At 35.2% G+C, this 17,276-nt stretch overlaps 1 protein-coding gene across 1 annotated transcript in view; it reads left to right on the top strand.

Annotated features, from left to right (window-relative positions):
- Positions 1–17,276, top strand: part of GRM3 (glutamate metabotropic receptor 3) — a 250,391-nt gene that overhangs the window by 125,759 nt on the left and 107,356 nt on the right. The window contains exon 2 of the mRNA XM_049771054.1: positions 15,426–16,037. Within this exon, the coding sequence (XP_049627011.1) occupies positions 15,570–16,037 (468 nt within the window). The 5' untranslated portion in view covers positions 15,426–15,569. The remainder of the gene's footprint in view (positions 1–15,425; positions 16,038–17,276) is intronic.

Here is a 17,276-nt window from a genome sequence, read left to right as displayed (position 1 = left end):
TCTAAGGTTAGAAGGCCAAATCTACACACCTCAGATTATTTTATTTTTTTCTTTATTTAAGCACCATTATTATATACATGATTGTAGTTGGGTTTCAGTCATAAAAAAAAAACCACACCCCTTCACCAGTGGAACATTCCCATCACCAATGCTCTCATCTTCCTCCTTCCCATCTCCTGCCTGTATTCTAGACAGGCATTCTACTTCTCTCATTTATTAACATTGTCATGATAATTAGTGTTGTCAGATCTCTAACTAAACTCACCACTGTATGTGGTGAGCTTCACATTGAAAACCAGTCCTTTCAGTCCTCACCTCTGTTGTCTCTGGCATTATTACACTAATGTTTTTTTTTTTTTTTTTTTTTTTTTTTTTTGTGATTTTTGGGTCACACCCGGCTGTGCTCAGGGGTTTTTCCTGGCTCTGTGCTCAGAAACTGCTCCTGGCAGGCACGGGGGACCATATGGGACGCCGGGATTCGAACCGATGACCTTCTGCATGAAAGGTAAACGCCTTACCTCCATGCCATCTCTCCGGCCCCTAATGTTTTTTGTTTTTCTTAAAACCTATAGATGAGTGAAACTATTCTGTGTCTATCTCTCTTCCTCTGATTTATTTCACTCAGCATAATAGATTCTATGTACATCAACGTATAGGAAATTTTCATAACTTCATCTCTTCTGATGGCTGCGTAATCTACCTTACACCATTAGTATAGTGAGCAGTTTTTCAAGACCACAAAATTGCTAAACACCTTTCAGAGTAAAGGCAGAATTTGAAAGAGTGTATCCCAATGGTTCTGTTTGGGAAAAGATAAGATCAAGAATAAAGAATTAGTTTTCTAATCCTGAAACAACAAAAGATTTGGATTATTATAAGTGGCCATGTGGAGAGTTCTTTTGTTTGTTTTGGGGCCTAGGTGTCTAGTGATGCTCAGGGATTTCTTCTAGTTCTGACTTAGAAATCATTCCTGGCAGGCTCAGAGACCATATGGAATGCTGAGGATCAAAACTGGGACAACAAAGCCCTACCCACTCTATACTATCACTTTGGACCCCGTGTGGAGAGTTCTAATACCACCTATCTTCAAGTTCAATAGATCTATCGATAAACCAGCCCAATACGAAGGATGTTATAAAAGCTAACAATCTTTAAGTTAATGTTGTGTTTAATTTATTTTAATCCTAAAATCAATGCCATGAGACAGAAATGCTATTATTATCCTCATTTTATACGTATGTAAAAGGAAGCACTCAGAGCTGACCATATGCTTAGTTTTACTTGAAGTAGTTTCAAGTATTTGACTACTGAGCTTATATTTCAAAATAGTGGCTTTCAAACTTTATTTTCCTTGTCCTGGTTAAGAAATTATTTTACACTATAACTGTGAAGCATATAATAGACACACAGAAATGTAGACAATAATAAACACCTTTACTGCATGTCCTAGGCCAATGTTTTGTTATTTTCTATTACATTTTAAACTCCCTATTTCATTTTAAAATGTTATTGAAATTCACTAATATATTCCATTATACATAAATAGCTTGTGATCTGCAGTTAGAAAAACTGACTTCAGACACTATGTTATATTGCTTTCCATTGTTTTCCAGTCTCTTTTTATTTGATTCCTTATAGTAAATGTTAAAATCATATTGTTAGATTTACCTCTAATGATGTGTTGATAAATATTTAATAGTTTATTGATAACTTATAAGAAGGCTTGCTTCTAATGTTTTCTAATGTAAATATTCCACTACTGCCAATGTGAAGCAATTAATATGCACCACTGAACAGATTTAAAAATAAGTACAACTGGACCTTAAACACTTAGATCAACAAAGAAAAGAAAGCTAGTAATTTTCTAAACTTGTTTCAGTATAGCATTAGTAACAAGAGTATGTTTTAAAATCTTGTCAGTGACCAAAGGTACTCTATTTTGCTGGAGGTAATATGCCAATGTCATTTAATTACCTACTTGAGGCAATTATTCTTAATCCAAAATCTCAGTTTTTATGTGTATAAATTATTTTTTGAGTATGCGGTTTAGAAATAAATGTATAAGTTGAAGAATGTTGATTAGATCTTGATAACTAACTGTACACTGAGATATCTAAAATTCCATAATTAAAAATGTTTCCTTAGTTAGCTAAAGAGATAGGACAATGGACAAAGTATTGCTTTGTACACAACTGACTTGGGTTGATCCTCAGAACTCTGTATGGTCCCTGGATCCCACAAAGAATCATGGGTGCAGAGTAAAGTGTAAATACTGAGCACCACTATGAGTATCATTTCAAAAATATTTTTATTAAAACAATAAGAAATCAGGGGCAGAGCAATAGCACAGTGGCAGGGCGTTTGCCTTGTACGCAGCTGATATAGGACAGACTTTGGTTTGATCCCTCATCATCCCATATGGTCCCCAAAAGCAGGAGTAGCCCCTGAGCATCACAGAGTGTGCCCCCCAAATAAAAAAAAAGAAAAAAGCATAAAAATTCTCCTTAAATTTCTTTTCTTTTCTCATTTTTATTTAATTGAAACCATTGTGACCTACAGAGTCCTTCCTAGTTGAATTTCAAATTTACAGTGAGTCAGGGTCATTCATTCCCATCACCAATGTTAACCTCCCTCCACCAATGAACCCAGAGTGCATCCTATACCACCACCCTTTGATCCCTGGTCTGCCAGTACAACAAACCATTTAAGTTTATATTATTAAAGTTTAGGTATTTTTATTCTATCGTTGTTGAATTTGACTTGGATATTTAGTTCCTTCTTTTTTTGTTTTTTGTTTTTTTGGGCCACACCCAGTGATACTCAGGGGTTACTCCTGGCTATGTGCTCCGAAATCGCTCCTGGCTTGGGGGAACATATGGGTCACTGGGGTATCAAACCACGATCTGTCCTAGGTGCAAGACAGATGCCTTACAGCTCTGTGCCATCACTCCAGCACCTTGGATATTTAATTCTGTTCTTATTTTTCCCCCACCAATGTGTCTAAGACCACTTGGCCCCTGACCCTCAGCCTTTTTATTTTCCTTTCCTCTTACTTTTATAGAAAAATGCAGAAATATGTGGTAAAACAAAGTAATCCAAATCCCAAGGTTCTATGAAAAAGGCAGGAGGCCCTATTTAAAAAATAAGAAATAAAAAAGAAAAGAATAAGAAAAAAGTGTGTGTGGCAGTTGTTTTTTGTTGTTGTTGTTGTTGTTGTCATTTGTTTGGTTTTTCCAGGGAACAGCAAAAGATGGAAAAAATAGAAAGGAAAAACCTTTGGCCTAAAAACAAGGAGACCCTACCCATGATGCATCTGGCCATACAACAAACTACAGACTCTAGGCATACTAAGTTGACTAACCCCAAAGTCTTTCTTTGTTGTCCCAGCAAAAGTTCTTCTCAATCATGATTGTTGCAGTCAGATTTCTGTAGTTAGAGATCCTGGTTTTTGTACAGATACTAAGTCAAAGTCAGGGTGACATAGAGCATCTCTGGTTTCATCTCACCATTAGTAATGCAGGGGACCCTGCCTTGAGCAAGTTATTTCTGTTACTAGGTGTAATAGGGTGTCATATGAACACACTCTGGAGAAATTTAGTGCTAGGGCAGCATTAGGGGCTTCCCTGGTAAAAGTTCAATTCCTGGTGCTGGTGCAGAAAACTGTGTTGGTTCCATAGATGGGATCCGAGGTTCAGGGGTGAATGGCCAATATCCAATATTCTGAAGCCTAAGCCAAGTCACTATGACAAATGTTCAGGGTATAAAGCCCCACTGCAATAGAAAATTTATGTGTTCCTATCCCTATTAGATAAGAACTTGTTTCAACATGTAAGATTTCCCTATTTTAATGTGCCTATGCAAAAAAGAACATACCACATGATACTACTGGTGCATATAGAGGTAAAAATAACAAGCTAAACAATCCCAATAACCTGGTTCTAACATGAATTTGGAACCCAAGAGAAATTTATCTACTAAAATTTCCTACTAAACAGATCCAAATAAAGGAATGGGTAAACTGCCTCTACATAAAGAAATAGACAATAAGAATTATACCTATTAAGGAAGTACATCTAAAGAAATATACAAAGGAGATATACATATCCTCTTTAAGTCTTTTGAAATAGTCGGGGTAGGGGTGTTAAAATTCAGAGCACAGCTTCAGCCTGCGACATGGTCTTGTGGAGTCTGAAAAATGGCTCCCAGTAGTCACATTTCAGGAAATGTCCTCAAGCTGGGGGTGTCTCAAAAAAACAAATCTGGTAGTGAGCAACAGTCCACAGCAAAGGGAGGTAGAAGAAAAGGCTCTGTGGAGAACAAATCAGCATTAGCAGCAGTGGCAGCTTCTTTGGGGGCTGAGGCAATGTGGGCTGGGAAGCTGTCTTTTCGCTTTGGGAGCTGGTTGGCAGAACCTTTCAGGTCTTGAGGAGTTAAGAACTGAGAGTAAATGGCTAAATGGTAGAGATCAGGGTGAGAGAGTGAAGGGGATAAATACAAACAAATGTATACATGCAGGGAAAAGTAAATATGACTGTAAAATACATTGTATGATTTTTTTGTTTGTTTTTTCAGGCCACACCTGTTTGATGCTCAGGGGTTACTCCTAGCTCAGAAATTGCCCCTGGCTTGGGGGACCATATGGGACATCAGGGGATCGAACTGCGGTCCTTCCATGGCTAGCGCTTGCAAGGCAAACACCTTACCTCTAGCGCCACCTCACTTGCCCCACAATATGATTTTTATGGATTATCTTTCTTACCATTATTAATTTGTAACAAAGGTAACTTTCATAAACTCACCCTACCTATAGTGTCTCAGAGCTAGACTTAGAGCAGGGGTCTCAAACTCGCGGCCCTCTGTACAACATTTTGTGGCCCGAGGCCAGCCATCAAATATCACAGTATTCTGAGGCCAGCCTTCAAATATCACAGTATTCGCGATTATTCGCTTACCGAATAATCACAATAAAAATCGCATTAGCAAGGAAAAAAATCGCATTAAACATTTGCATACCCCGAGCAGTTCCATTCGGGGTATGCAAATGTTTAATGCGATTTTTTTTTGCGATATTTTCTTACTAATGCGATTTTTTATCGCAAATATTTGGTAAGTGAAATCCCTTATGCAGCCCTGCCTTACCCCGACTTTGCCTCCTGCGGCCCCCAGGTAAATTGAGTTTGAGACCCCTGACTTAGAGTTTTCTAGAATAACCACTTAAGGACAATTTTTGGTGATCCTCGCCTCTTCCTTTAGATTTCATTTTCTATCTCGTGTCATTTTCTTTTAGTTTAAAAAAAATTTTAAACATTTATTCTAGTATAATTCCTCTGGTAATGAAATATGTTCATTTTTGTTTAAAAATCTTAATTCAGGGGCCAGAGCAATGGCGAAGGGAGTAAGGCCTTGCCTGCACTATCCTAGGACTGACTGCGGTTCGATCCCCGGGCATCCCATATGGTCCCTCAAGGCAGGAGCTATTTCTGAGCACATAGCCAGGAGTAACCCCTGAGCATCACTGGGTGTGGCCCAAAAACCAAAAATAAAAAATTTTAATTCACCTTTATCCTTGAAGTAAAACTTAGCTGAAAATAAATGCCTGAGGCCGAAGTGGTAGCATAGTGGTAGGGTGTTTGCCGTGCATGCAGCTGACCCAGGACGGAAGCGGGTTCGATCCCCAGCATCCCATAAAGTCCCCTGAGCCAGGGACGATTTCTGAGCTCAGAGTCAGGAGTAACCCCTGAGAGCTGCTGGGTGTGGCTTAAAAAAAAAAGAGAGAGGCAGGATGGGAGCGGTTGTCGGAGGACAATTCGGTGATGGGAATTCCCCTGATTCAATGTAAATATGTGCCTGGAATATTACTGTGAACGATATGTAAGCCACTATAACTAAAATTAAAATTATATATATAAAAAGAAGAATTAGATGCATGATGAGTTTTCCCTAGAACTTTAAAGAAGCCATTTTTTGGACTGTAACTTGTCTAGTTTCTAATGAAAAGTTTATATTGTTGTTTCCTTCACATATATGATGTTTTACTCTATTTTCCAATTTTCCCCTTTGTCTATAGCTTTAATGAATTCTATGATTTGCCTATGTACTATTTAGTTTGTATTTATACTGTTTAGAATTTACTGAGTTTCCTTGTAACAGAGTCTGTGAATTTTCAATCATTTTTCCACATCTTCTGTCAAAATATTTGAACCACTAGATATTTGGACAGAAACATTCTCAAAATCATATCTGATCATTTTTTACCTATTTTAAGTTTTTTTTATAATTTGCCATTCCTTATATGTTCCTACTTTTTACACAGTAAATTTTCCTTAATAAATTGTAATTCTTCATTATAGAATCCCTATATTTTTGTTTGGTTTTGGTTTTTGGTTATGGGGCCACACCCGGTGATGCTCAGAGGTTACTCCTGACTATGTTCTCAGAGATCACTTCTGGCTTGGGGGACCATATGGGATGCCGGGGGATCAAACCACGGTCTGTTCTGGTCACCCACATGCAAGGCATATGCCCTACCGCTCCAGCCCCAGAATCCTCTTTTTTTTTTTTTTTTCAATAATTTTGATGTGACCAAAGTGAATTACAAATCTTTCACAGTAATATTTTAGGACTTAGGTACATAGTGACATTGAATCAGGGGAATTCCCACCACCAGTGTTGTCCTCCCTTCACCTCTGTTCCCAGAATGCATCCCATATCGCCCCTCCTTTGTCCCCCGGCTACTAATATAAGTGGTCCCTCTGTATCTAACTTGTTGTAGATTAGGTATCGATTCTGTTGTCCTTGGTTTTGGATTTGGTGTTTAAGTCTGATCATTTTTTTATTTATACTCAATGTTCATACAACTGTTTGGTCTTGATACCATCCATTTTTTCCCTTCAATTTATGATGCAGAACAAGATATTCAAATTATGTAGAATTTCCATATTTTTTTTTTTTTTTTTGGTTTTTGGGTCACACCCGGCAGTGCTCAGGGGTTATTCCTGGCTCCAGACTCAGAAATTGCTCCTGGCAGGCACGGGGGACCATATGGGATGCCGGGATTCGAACCGATGACCTCCTGCATGAAAGGCAAACACCTTACCTCCATGCCATCTCTCCGGCCCCGAATTTCCATATTTTTAAGACAGTCATCTATTGAGAATCTTTATCTAGTTATTTATTTATTTGAACATATTTATAATATTTACTTAAGATTTTTGCTTAAGTAAATATTAGCTTAATATATAAGCTAATAATATATGGAAATCCTCTTAGAGCCCATCCTCATTAATCCTTTATCTCTTTAGTTTCTATTTTTCTTTTCTCTTATTTGTCAAACTGTGGAATAATATTGTGTGCATTCCCAATTATGCATCATTACTTTAAGATTGTTAACTTTTTGGAACAGAGATTTTAGCAAAATAGTAAAATGCATGCAGTGAATTCTTGAGACCTGGATTCAACCCCAGGCACTCCAAAATTATTTTAAAAATTGTTTTGTCCATTTTGTCCTTTCAGGAATTTAAGTAGTTGATTAGCATGTTTATGCTTAATTCTATTTTTGTTATTGTGGTTCTATTTTACTGTAGTTCTATGATATGTTTCTATTCCAGAAATTGACCTTTACCGATAAAACATAACCTCTCTAGAAATATAATTTAATTGAAGGTACAGTAGGAGAATGATTTCTCCTGAGTTTAAATGCCAATAACTTTGAAATGACTGACCTGGGATGTCACTGGTTTGTTGTTTTGCAACTTTGTTGTAGATAGATGATTTTAGCAGATCTCCAATAGAGTTACCCTGTTTATAGGTATTTTAAACCTTTTATCACACCTTATGCTCGCCATCGCCCCACAGCTCTGTCCCACAATTACAACTGCTTTAAAGACAACTGCTTTTGAACTCTTAATCTGTGCCTCTTGAGATCCAGAAGATTGTCATTAATCTATGGCAGAAAAATACCCTCATAAAAATATTGGGAAATTGAATAGGCAAGCATGGGTTTTTTTTACTTAAGTTTCTTTTCTCTCATGGGTTATGATTTACCTCATGTATTGTTTTATAGAATTTTTTGGTCATGGAAAGACCAATAATAGTTATTATGACAAACAGAAATATAGGTCAGCAACAATATTTTAAAGACTTCATTTTGCAAAGACAAAGACAGTATTGTTTCTAACATTTTTACCACTTATATAATGAGGAAAATTTGAATAATGGTATATTTTAGAAAACATGTACAATGAGTGTTCTCTTCTGTATGACTAGATCAGGCATTGTAATATAATTATTTTTGGGGTGGGATTTGTGGGTCACACCTGGTGATGCTCAGTGTTTACTCCTGCTAATGCACTCAGAAATCTCTCCTGGCTTGGGAGTCCATATGGGACGCTGGGGATCGAATGGAGGTCCATCCTGGGTCAGTTGCATGCAAGGCAAATGCCCTACCACTGCGCTATCACTCCAACTTCAATAAAATTATTTTAAAATACTAATTCTAATATTTCCTACTCACTTCAAAATTGAACAAGTACAAATCACTTTCTCTATTTAACAATAAATAATACTTCAATTCTTTTGCACCAGAAAACAGTAATAGTTCACAGTACAAAAACTTTATTATTTTATAGCAAAAGATTTCATGCACATGGGACATTATTAATAATAATATTTGATGTATTAGATTAAGAAGTAAAATTGTTCTCATATGAAGAGTATTTCTCCAGTTCTTCCCTTTTACAACTTTGATCACAGATAGCAAAATGATTTTTGAAAAACCTAGGTTTTGTAATCTCTATGCTGGCAAATGTATAACATCTATTAGACCTGGTAGCTTCTGAGAGGAAAAGAATGTAGGTAGATCACAGGGAGTCTGGAAGGCTGCAATTTAAAGGTTTATTGGGGGGCCGGGTAGGTGGCGCTGGAGGTAAGGTGTCTGCCTTGCAAGCGCTAGCCAAGGAAGGTCCGCGGTTCGATCCCCCGGAGTCCCATATGGTCCCCCCAAGCCAGGGGCGACTTCTGAGCACATAGCCAGGAGTAACCCCTGAGCGTCAAACGGGTGTGGCCCAAAAACCAAAAAAAGAAAAAAAAAATTAAAGGTTTATTGGGTTTTTAAATTTTTATTGTGGCCAAAGTGAATTACAAATCTTTCACAGTGATATTTAAGGTATGTAGTGACAATAAACGGGCAATCCCACCACAAGTGTTTTTCTCCCTCTATTCCTGTTCCCAGCATGTATCCCATATTTCCCTCCTTTACCCCCCAATGCTAGTATAACTGGTCCCCACTTGTACAGCTTGTTGTAGATTGTGTATTGATTCTGTTGTAGTTGACTTTGGGTTTGGTGTTCAATTCTGATCATTTTTTATCTCCACTAAATGTTCATATGATTGTCTTGTCTTGGTATGAGGTTAGGAAACTTGGAGATAAAAAAACTCTGGAATGTCACACCCATCACAAACCATACATATACAATGAGAAAAATACCAACACTTTGGTTCTTAGAAAAAGAAAGAATTACTTTGAAGAGATTTGAATAAATTTTTATACATTCTATAAAGAATGTATGAAATATATTATCGTATAAGACATTATCAATAATCACATTGAAGACCAAAGGTTAGCACAATCATAAATAAATTGCTCTACCTTGTAAAAGACACTTTTAAATAATAAAGATATTATAAATAGGTGATGGGGAAAAGGGACCCCAAGCTAAATAATAAATTGGCATCATCAGCAAGTATTTCTAGTTTTAGCCTCTCAATTTTCAGTATCCCTCTCTTCAATGTCATCATACAGGGTTCTTGGCTACTTTTTAATCTTTTCCACAAATAAAACTAGCTCATACAAAAGGTTTACTCAAATTCCTTTCCACTATTTAACATTTTGTTAAAATTATCTCAAAGTATACATACATTGTGGATTCTCAATGTCTTCAAACTTCAGAAATTCAAGAGCAAACAGAACCTTCCTAACTTTATTCTCTCTTTAGCCTAGTCATCCATAACTTTAAGAAAAGGCAAGTGTTATTTTATATATTGCTTTCCAGTCTTCCTACTGTCTCTAAATCCAATAGTGGGTATTTAATATCTGATTTCAACAAGTATTTTTTTCAGTTTTACTTTTATGATAAATATAAATTAAAAAAATCAAAGAAAGAGTAAAACTTTTCAGGTCAAGCTTCTCTAATTCAAAAGTGGAATTTTGATCTGCTATCACATTATTTGGAAAAACAAATTCCTTCTATTATGTTTTATTATCTGAATAGTTTCTGAACTATTTTGATCAGTTTTTCAAAATGTAAATGCTACTTGGAATTTATCATTTAACCTGTATTTGATTATTTTATGAGGTACATAACATCTAAGACTTTTATCCAGTAGCTTATAATTTAATGAGAGAGTAATTTTCAATTTTAAAACTACTGAAATAAATATAAATCAATATCATACTAACAGAATATATTAGTAATAGAGTATTAGTACTATTTTTTATTTATTTATTTTTTGCTTTTTTGGGGCACACCAGAGACGCTCAGGGGTTACTCCTGGCTATGCGCTCAGAAATCACTCCTGACTTGAGGGACCATATGGGATGCTGGGGAATCGAACTACGGTCTGTCCTAGGTTATCCGCATGCAAGGCAAATGCCCTACTGCGTGCACCACCATTCCAGCCCCATAGTACTATGATACTAGTAGAGCACAATGTGTAAAATTCAACAAATTAAGGAATCACTTTGTGTTTAAAGTACTAATAGAAGAGTTCTCTCAAGGAAGATACATTTTAAGCAACTAAAAGTAAAATGATTAGATTAACAGACAACTGCTCATCATAGTTTATTAAAAATCTTTTAGAGAAAAATACCATTGTTCCTAATAAAAGCAAAGGACTTAGAATTGTACAATTGTATATCTTAAAATCCCATTACAGGTACAGGCCCCTTTTACTCTGATGAAGATGCAAATGAACAAATGCTGTTTCGTTTAGTCCTTTTTGTAGTACATAATTCAGTCAGCTAAAATATCTTATCAAATTTGTAGTAAAATTAAATACGCTAGCACTCTTATTTCTATTCCCACAAATTGGTTGGTTGGATAGGCTTTGAGCATTCTCAGAGGCCCTTCAGCAACTTAAGAGTTTATTTCTAGGAAATAGAAAGCATGATTCCTGGCTTTACATCTACCCTGGATAAACTACTTATTCTTTGAGTCATACTGGATTTCATTTCCAACACTAAATTCCTGGGCAAAGCTAACAGAGGAAAGAAGGAATATATTAGCATATGTAGCATACAGAAATGCTTCCTGTCTACATCTTCCAGGGGTTATAGTCACAGAAAACCTCTAAGATTCTATTATTGCACTGATTAATAAAACATCACTGAGCATGTTGCCTACAGAAAGAGCTACACATACTTGTTTATAGTTGACACATCACTCATCATCCCTGAATGGAGAACTTTGACTGCAGAGCTGCAATTCTCTAGCTGCATATGAATGTCACTGCAGTAGGGAGCCTGTTTATCTGGGGAATGTGCTGCTGGCTGATTTATAATGAAAGGAACCAGAAAAGACGCTATGGTACTCTTCCCACAATCCAGATAAGCTGTTACATAGAGATAAACAGTTGCACTGAACTAACAACATTGCTCTATTTTTTAAAGTTAAATTTTAATTTCCTCTTCTTTCAGTTTCATAGTCTTCATTTTGAATAATGTTAAGTGTTTTAAAATTATTCATGCCTTACAGTCTTGTTATAAATTCTGCTTGTAATAAAAAGTAAGTAAGGAAATACTAAGATGACATATTTTAATATTACTATAATTGATTTTCAATTTGTAATAATCTAAGACCTCTAAATATTACTTAATATGCCCTATTAAAGAGCTTACCAGAAGATATTCTACATGACATTTTTGGCAACTTATTTTTTATATCTGTATATCTAATTTTTAATTGTATATACATTATGGCATACAATGGATTTCTTTCAAGTCAAACAGTATTACCATAATAATTACCATAATAAGTGAAAATAGTGTATATTTAAGACTTTCATAATACCAGGTATAATTGGTAAAAATAAATAAATAATAAATAAATAAATAAATACTAGTGGGGCCGGAGCAATAGCACAGAGGAAAGGCCTTACACAACTGATCTGGGTTCAATCCTCAGTATCCCATATCTTAATATACCGAGCCTACCAGGAGTAATTTCTGAGTGCAGAGCCAGGAGTAACCCTTGAACACTGCTGGGTGTGGCCCAAAAACCTACAAAAAAAAATAAATGAGTAATTTTTACTCATTAAAAATAATTAAACATTTAGAATTGTAATTAGCAGTGATAATGTTTATTTACAGTTTAAGTTTGTATTTTCAGTATCCAGTTTGTTGCTAGTATGTAGCAGCTACCTAATAATGGCTTGATGAGTAGATGTATCTAAAGCTTTAAAATAATAGATAATATTCATGTTTTTAATTAAGTATTCTTCACCCAAACATAAAAAGTAAATGTAGGACAACTTTTCTACGTGTAGAAACCATGTCTCTCCTGGTTTCCTAGGGCACTATATCAGCTGCAAAAATAAAATATAATGCCAGAATTTTCTCCTGTATATACAAAAAGTTATTTCTATATTTCTACCTATTGGCAATTCTATAAGTAAAGAATGGAATGTTATAAGGCAAGAACACTTGAGTCAGAAGAGAAATGAAACACTTCATTAATGCAGTTAATTTTTTATTCCATTTCTCTATGTTAATGTCTCACATCCACAATAAAATATTAAATAAATATATTTAAATATATTTAAATAAAATAAAATATTAAAATATTATAAATATAATATTTATACAAATAAAATATAAATATAATATTTATACAAATAAAATATTAAAAGGCCATTTGCCTGGTGCTGGAGTAATGGTGCAGCGGTAGGGCAATTGCCTCGCACGCGGCTGACCCAGGAGGAACCTCAGTTCGATCCCCAGGTCCCATCTGGCCCCCCAAGCCAGGGGCGATTTTTGAGCACATAGCTGGGAGTAACCCCTGAGTGTCACCAGGTGTGACCCAAAACTTCAACAACAACAACAAAAAAAAGGTCATTTGCAAACAAAATTGTTGTGAATGTCTATATTCCTTCTAAAAACATTTATAGAAATCTTTTAGATTTCCAATAGATACCATATCAGGCTAACATTACACAAAATATACTTAAAACAGAGTCCTTATTTGTGAAGCAATAGATTACCATATCCTTTTATTTTTCAGTGTAATATGAAGTCCTGTTTGACTAAGAGCATTTTCCCCAGGAGAGATTTAGGCCTATGTAACCTATAAGGTCCTCTGTACTAAATTACTAGTCAAACTTTCTTTAAATTTAAGAAATAGCTATATTTTTATAGATATATGATAAGACCATATCAGTGACCTTATTCTAGTTAATGCTTCTCTTTTATGTGACATAAAACAATTATTTTATAGAGCAATTGCTGCTTATTGCTAGTGATAATGATCACAGTGTCTTTTGCTTTTCATGGTAGTTTTGCTTCAAAGAGAATTTCCTGTGACATGAAAGAGATAAGAAATTAATATGAAACAAAAATTTATGACAGTATAAATCATAAATACCAACTATTACTAGACGTTCTGATTCCCTATGGCAGGTCTCCTAAAGTTCCTTAGGTGAACAATAAGCATTACAATGATGTTTGTCATTATTGCCAAACTTCACACCTAAATAATCAACCCCCAAAAAAACCAGATGACTTGTGTGTCTCCCTCTCAAAGAGGGAGAAATGTTCAAAACTTTCAAGTAAATACCAAACTAATTTCTTTCTATTTATTGTCGTGTATGTTTTCATATGGTAAACATCTCAAATAATTATTATTCCCAAGAAGCAGACATTCCTTTGATTTACAAGCAAATGGAAATTGTTACAGATTGAAAGGAAATAGGTCCCTGTGAACAGCAATTAAGATCACAAATTAGAGTATTTCCTTCTGCAGAACAGCAGATTGTTAACATTAGCTAATTTACCTAAGAGAACATAGGGAACGTGGCTTCCAGACATCACTGAGTTCAGAAGCAGCCGAGAGAGTTCTTTCCTTCATGAATCCCCAACAATAATTATCATGCAGAAAAGTAGAAGAGAGAGGCACCTTTGACCATAGATACTAAAATACGTAATTGTTCTCTGACAGGAGAAGGATGTAGGGATTCCCTACTATCTCTTCTCTTACCTGACTAAGAAAAATATACCCATCTCAATTAGGGGTACACGGAGTAGGCAAATGCAGTGAACATACAGACCAGCATTTATTCTAGCACAAAGTAATTCCATTGGTTTGTACACCTGCAAGAGGAAATCTCCACTCTTATTTGGAAAAATCCCTTGCAAAATACACAGTCTAGTTAGTGTCAAGAGCATGATCCTCACAGCAAAGCTTTGCCTGATTCTTAAAAGAGGCAGATGTTCTAGTCAGTGATGTTAAAAGAACGTAACTTATGACATTATCCTACACGCCAATCTGCATGCAAACTCAAGACTAATGGGAACTGCATACCTGCAGTGTATGGAAAATGGGGAGTGGGCACATTTAAGGAGAGCTGATAAGAGGCAAGAGAGGTGGAAGTGTCAACAATGACAGTTAAGATGTACACGAACAGAAAGGTTAGAAATTAAAGTCTGAGAACTGAGGCCTGGGGAATTGTAACAAGTTTAAAAATATAGATAAGCAAAATTTTAAACTCAAGTAAAATGAAGATTACAGTGCATTTATTGGATTTAAAAATTAATAGATCAGTAATAGCCTTCTCTAGAATCATTATATTAGAGCAATGAAGAAAGAATCATAAGTGTCGCCTGCTGACCCAACTAAGATAAAAAGAAGTGGGAAGTATTGCAAGAAATTCTTTTAAAAGCTCACCTGCGAGTGGAAGGACTTGGTGTGGAAGTAGAAAGCCAGAAATAATAAAGATGTTACAATCGTGTTATGTTGCTTCCAAATCAAAAGAGAAGAATTTTTTGATGTAGCTTAAAAAGAGGATATAATATTCAAAATGGTTGTCTACCAATAGCAAGGCAAATATCTCAGTATAGAGATTAATCATCTTGATATTAGAATTTCTGAACACTACTGCAATTCTAGAAACACTTCATCATATCTCTTTACTTCTTTAGTCTTTATTATCTTACCAGGATAATTATCACCAAGAAGAATATTATAGTGTGTGAAAGATCTGGATGAGAATATTTGTGGAGGAATGCCTGGTGCAATGGGATAGTATGTCATTAGTAAATGGTCATTTGAGTCATTATCCCATCAAAATTCTGTTGGGGGGGATCAGCAATGTAGTCACTACTGATTCTTTACCAGTTTTGCTCATTTTACCAGTTTTGCTCATTTTTTTCTCTTTAGGAATTTTGTGACAGACTCTATTAGTCTGTTCCTCCCAGATTTAAAAGACAGGCCAAAGACTCAGCTTGGAGATGAGAGACGAAGACTAGTGGGCAAGATTGGCTCCATCCATTGATATCTCCCAGAAGTACAGAAACAGGATTCATGAAGATGTTGACGAGACTCCAAGTTATTACTTTAGCTTTGTTTTCAAAAGGATTTTTACTCACTTTGGGGGACCATAACTTTCTGAGGAGGGAGATTAAAATAGAAGGTGATCTTGTTTTAGGGGGCCTATTTCCTATTAATGAAAAAGGCGCGGGAACTGAAGACTGTGGGCGAATCAATGAAGATCGAGGAATCCAACGCCTGGAAGCCATGTTGTTTGCTATTGATGAAATCAATAAAGACAATTATTTGCTACCAGGAGTGAAACTGGGTGTCCACATTTTGGATACATGCTCAAGGGATACTTACGCATTAGAGCAATCACTGGAATTTGTCAGGGCATCTTTGACTAAAGTGGACGAAGCTGAGTATATGTGTCCAGATGGATCCTATGCCATTCAAGAAAATATGCCACTGCTCATTGCAGGGGTCATTGGTGGTTCCTACAGCAGTGTTTCCATACAGGTAAGATTTCCCTAGACTATTGTTAAAACTTTGTGTCCTGGGGGAGCAAAAACTATCTGACTTACTTTATTAATAACTAACATTAAAATGTAATGCTTCATTTCTTTGGGTATTTTATGAAATAAAATTAATTTTTAGCTATACATTTCTCTAGCAATAAAATGCTTAAAAATATTAGGTAGTCACTATATCAAAATTCTTCAACTACAAACAATATTATAATGGTTTACAAATAGAAAGACCAATTAGAATAAGCTGACCAAAGCTGAGTGCAGCTGCTGCTTGTTCTGTTCCAGGTCATTGTTTTTTCTCCATCTGGAATCAGCAGGTAACTCAGGTAAATTCTTCTCAAAGTAATGGTAGAAATGCAAGAGAATGAACATTTAACTGCCCAAGCTTCTTCCAAATGTTTATAACAAGAATTTTAAACTTAAAACACAAATGATGATGTTGATATAATAAGATAGAAAAATTATTTGAAGCCATCTGCAAGAAGATACAATATCTTCACTTTTTACCAATATATCATTGATAAATTACAATATAATTTTTATGTTTATAATTTACAAGGGAATTGTAAATAATTATTCAATGCATGAATGGGATTAATTGAGTTGCTATATTAAAAATAGGAACCATTTCAGCATGCAACTTAAATTAGATAAATAATTATAGTTGAGTTTTAAAACTTGGTTAGTGTAAAAAAATTGTTCAAACTCTTTCAATATACATTTACTAGATCAGAGAGATTTAGATATGGAAACAAAGCTGATAAATCATCTCATTCTAACTTTCATTTTTATTTTCTAAACCCTAAAAGAATTACTTTCATGAAACTCCTGTAGTAAGTAGCATAATGACTAGAAAGGAGATGGACTAGAAGTTTTATATTCATGTAGAGTTGCAACTATTCCATATGACTTCTATATGTTACTTGAAGGCACTTTTATTTCTAGTGAGAGCACTGATGTCAAAATAGTAAGGGTCCATTATTCCAAAAGTCATATACTTTGTCTCTTACCAAATTACTATAATTAAATCTTGAAGCACTAAAGGTATATGTGCTATACTTGTATTTTCTTTATACACCATAAACCTTTTATATCAAAATCATTATATTTCTATATACCAGATCTGTGCCATTTAAAATTCTAAAGCAATTCTGTGCTGTTCTAAATGAGCTATTTCAAATTTCTTTCCTTCTTCATAGCACACATTCATATTATGAGTAATTAGGAT

Source organism: Suncus etruscus, chromosome 1 (genome assembly GCF_024139225.1).
Source record: "Suncus etruscus isolate mSunEtr1 chromosome 1, mSunEtr1.pri.cur, whole genome shotgun sequence".
Classification (NCBI taxonomy): domain Eukaryota; kingdom Metazoa; phylum Chordata; class Mammalia; order Eulipotyphla; family Soricidae; genus Suncus; species Suncus etruscus.
The sequence above is the reverse complement of the archived record's forward strand: the minus strand, read 5'-3'. Positions and strand labels throughout refer to the sequence as shown.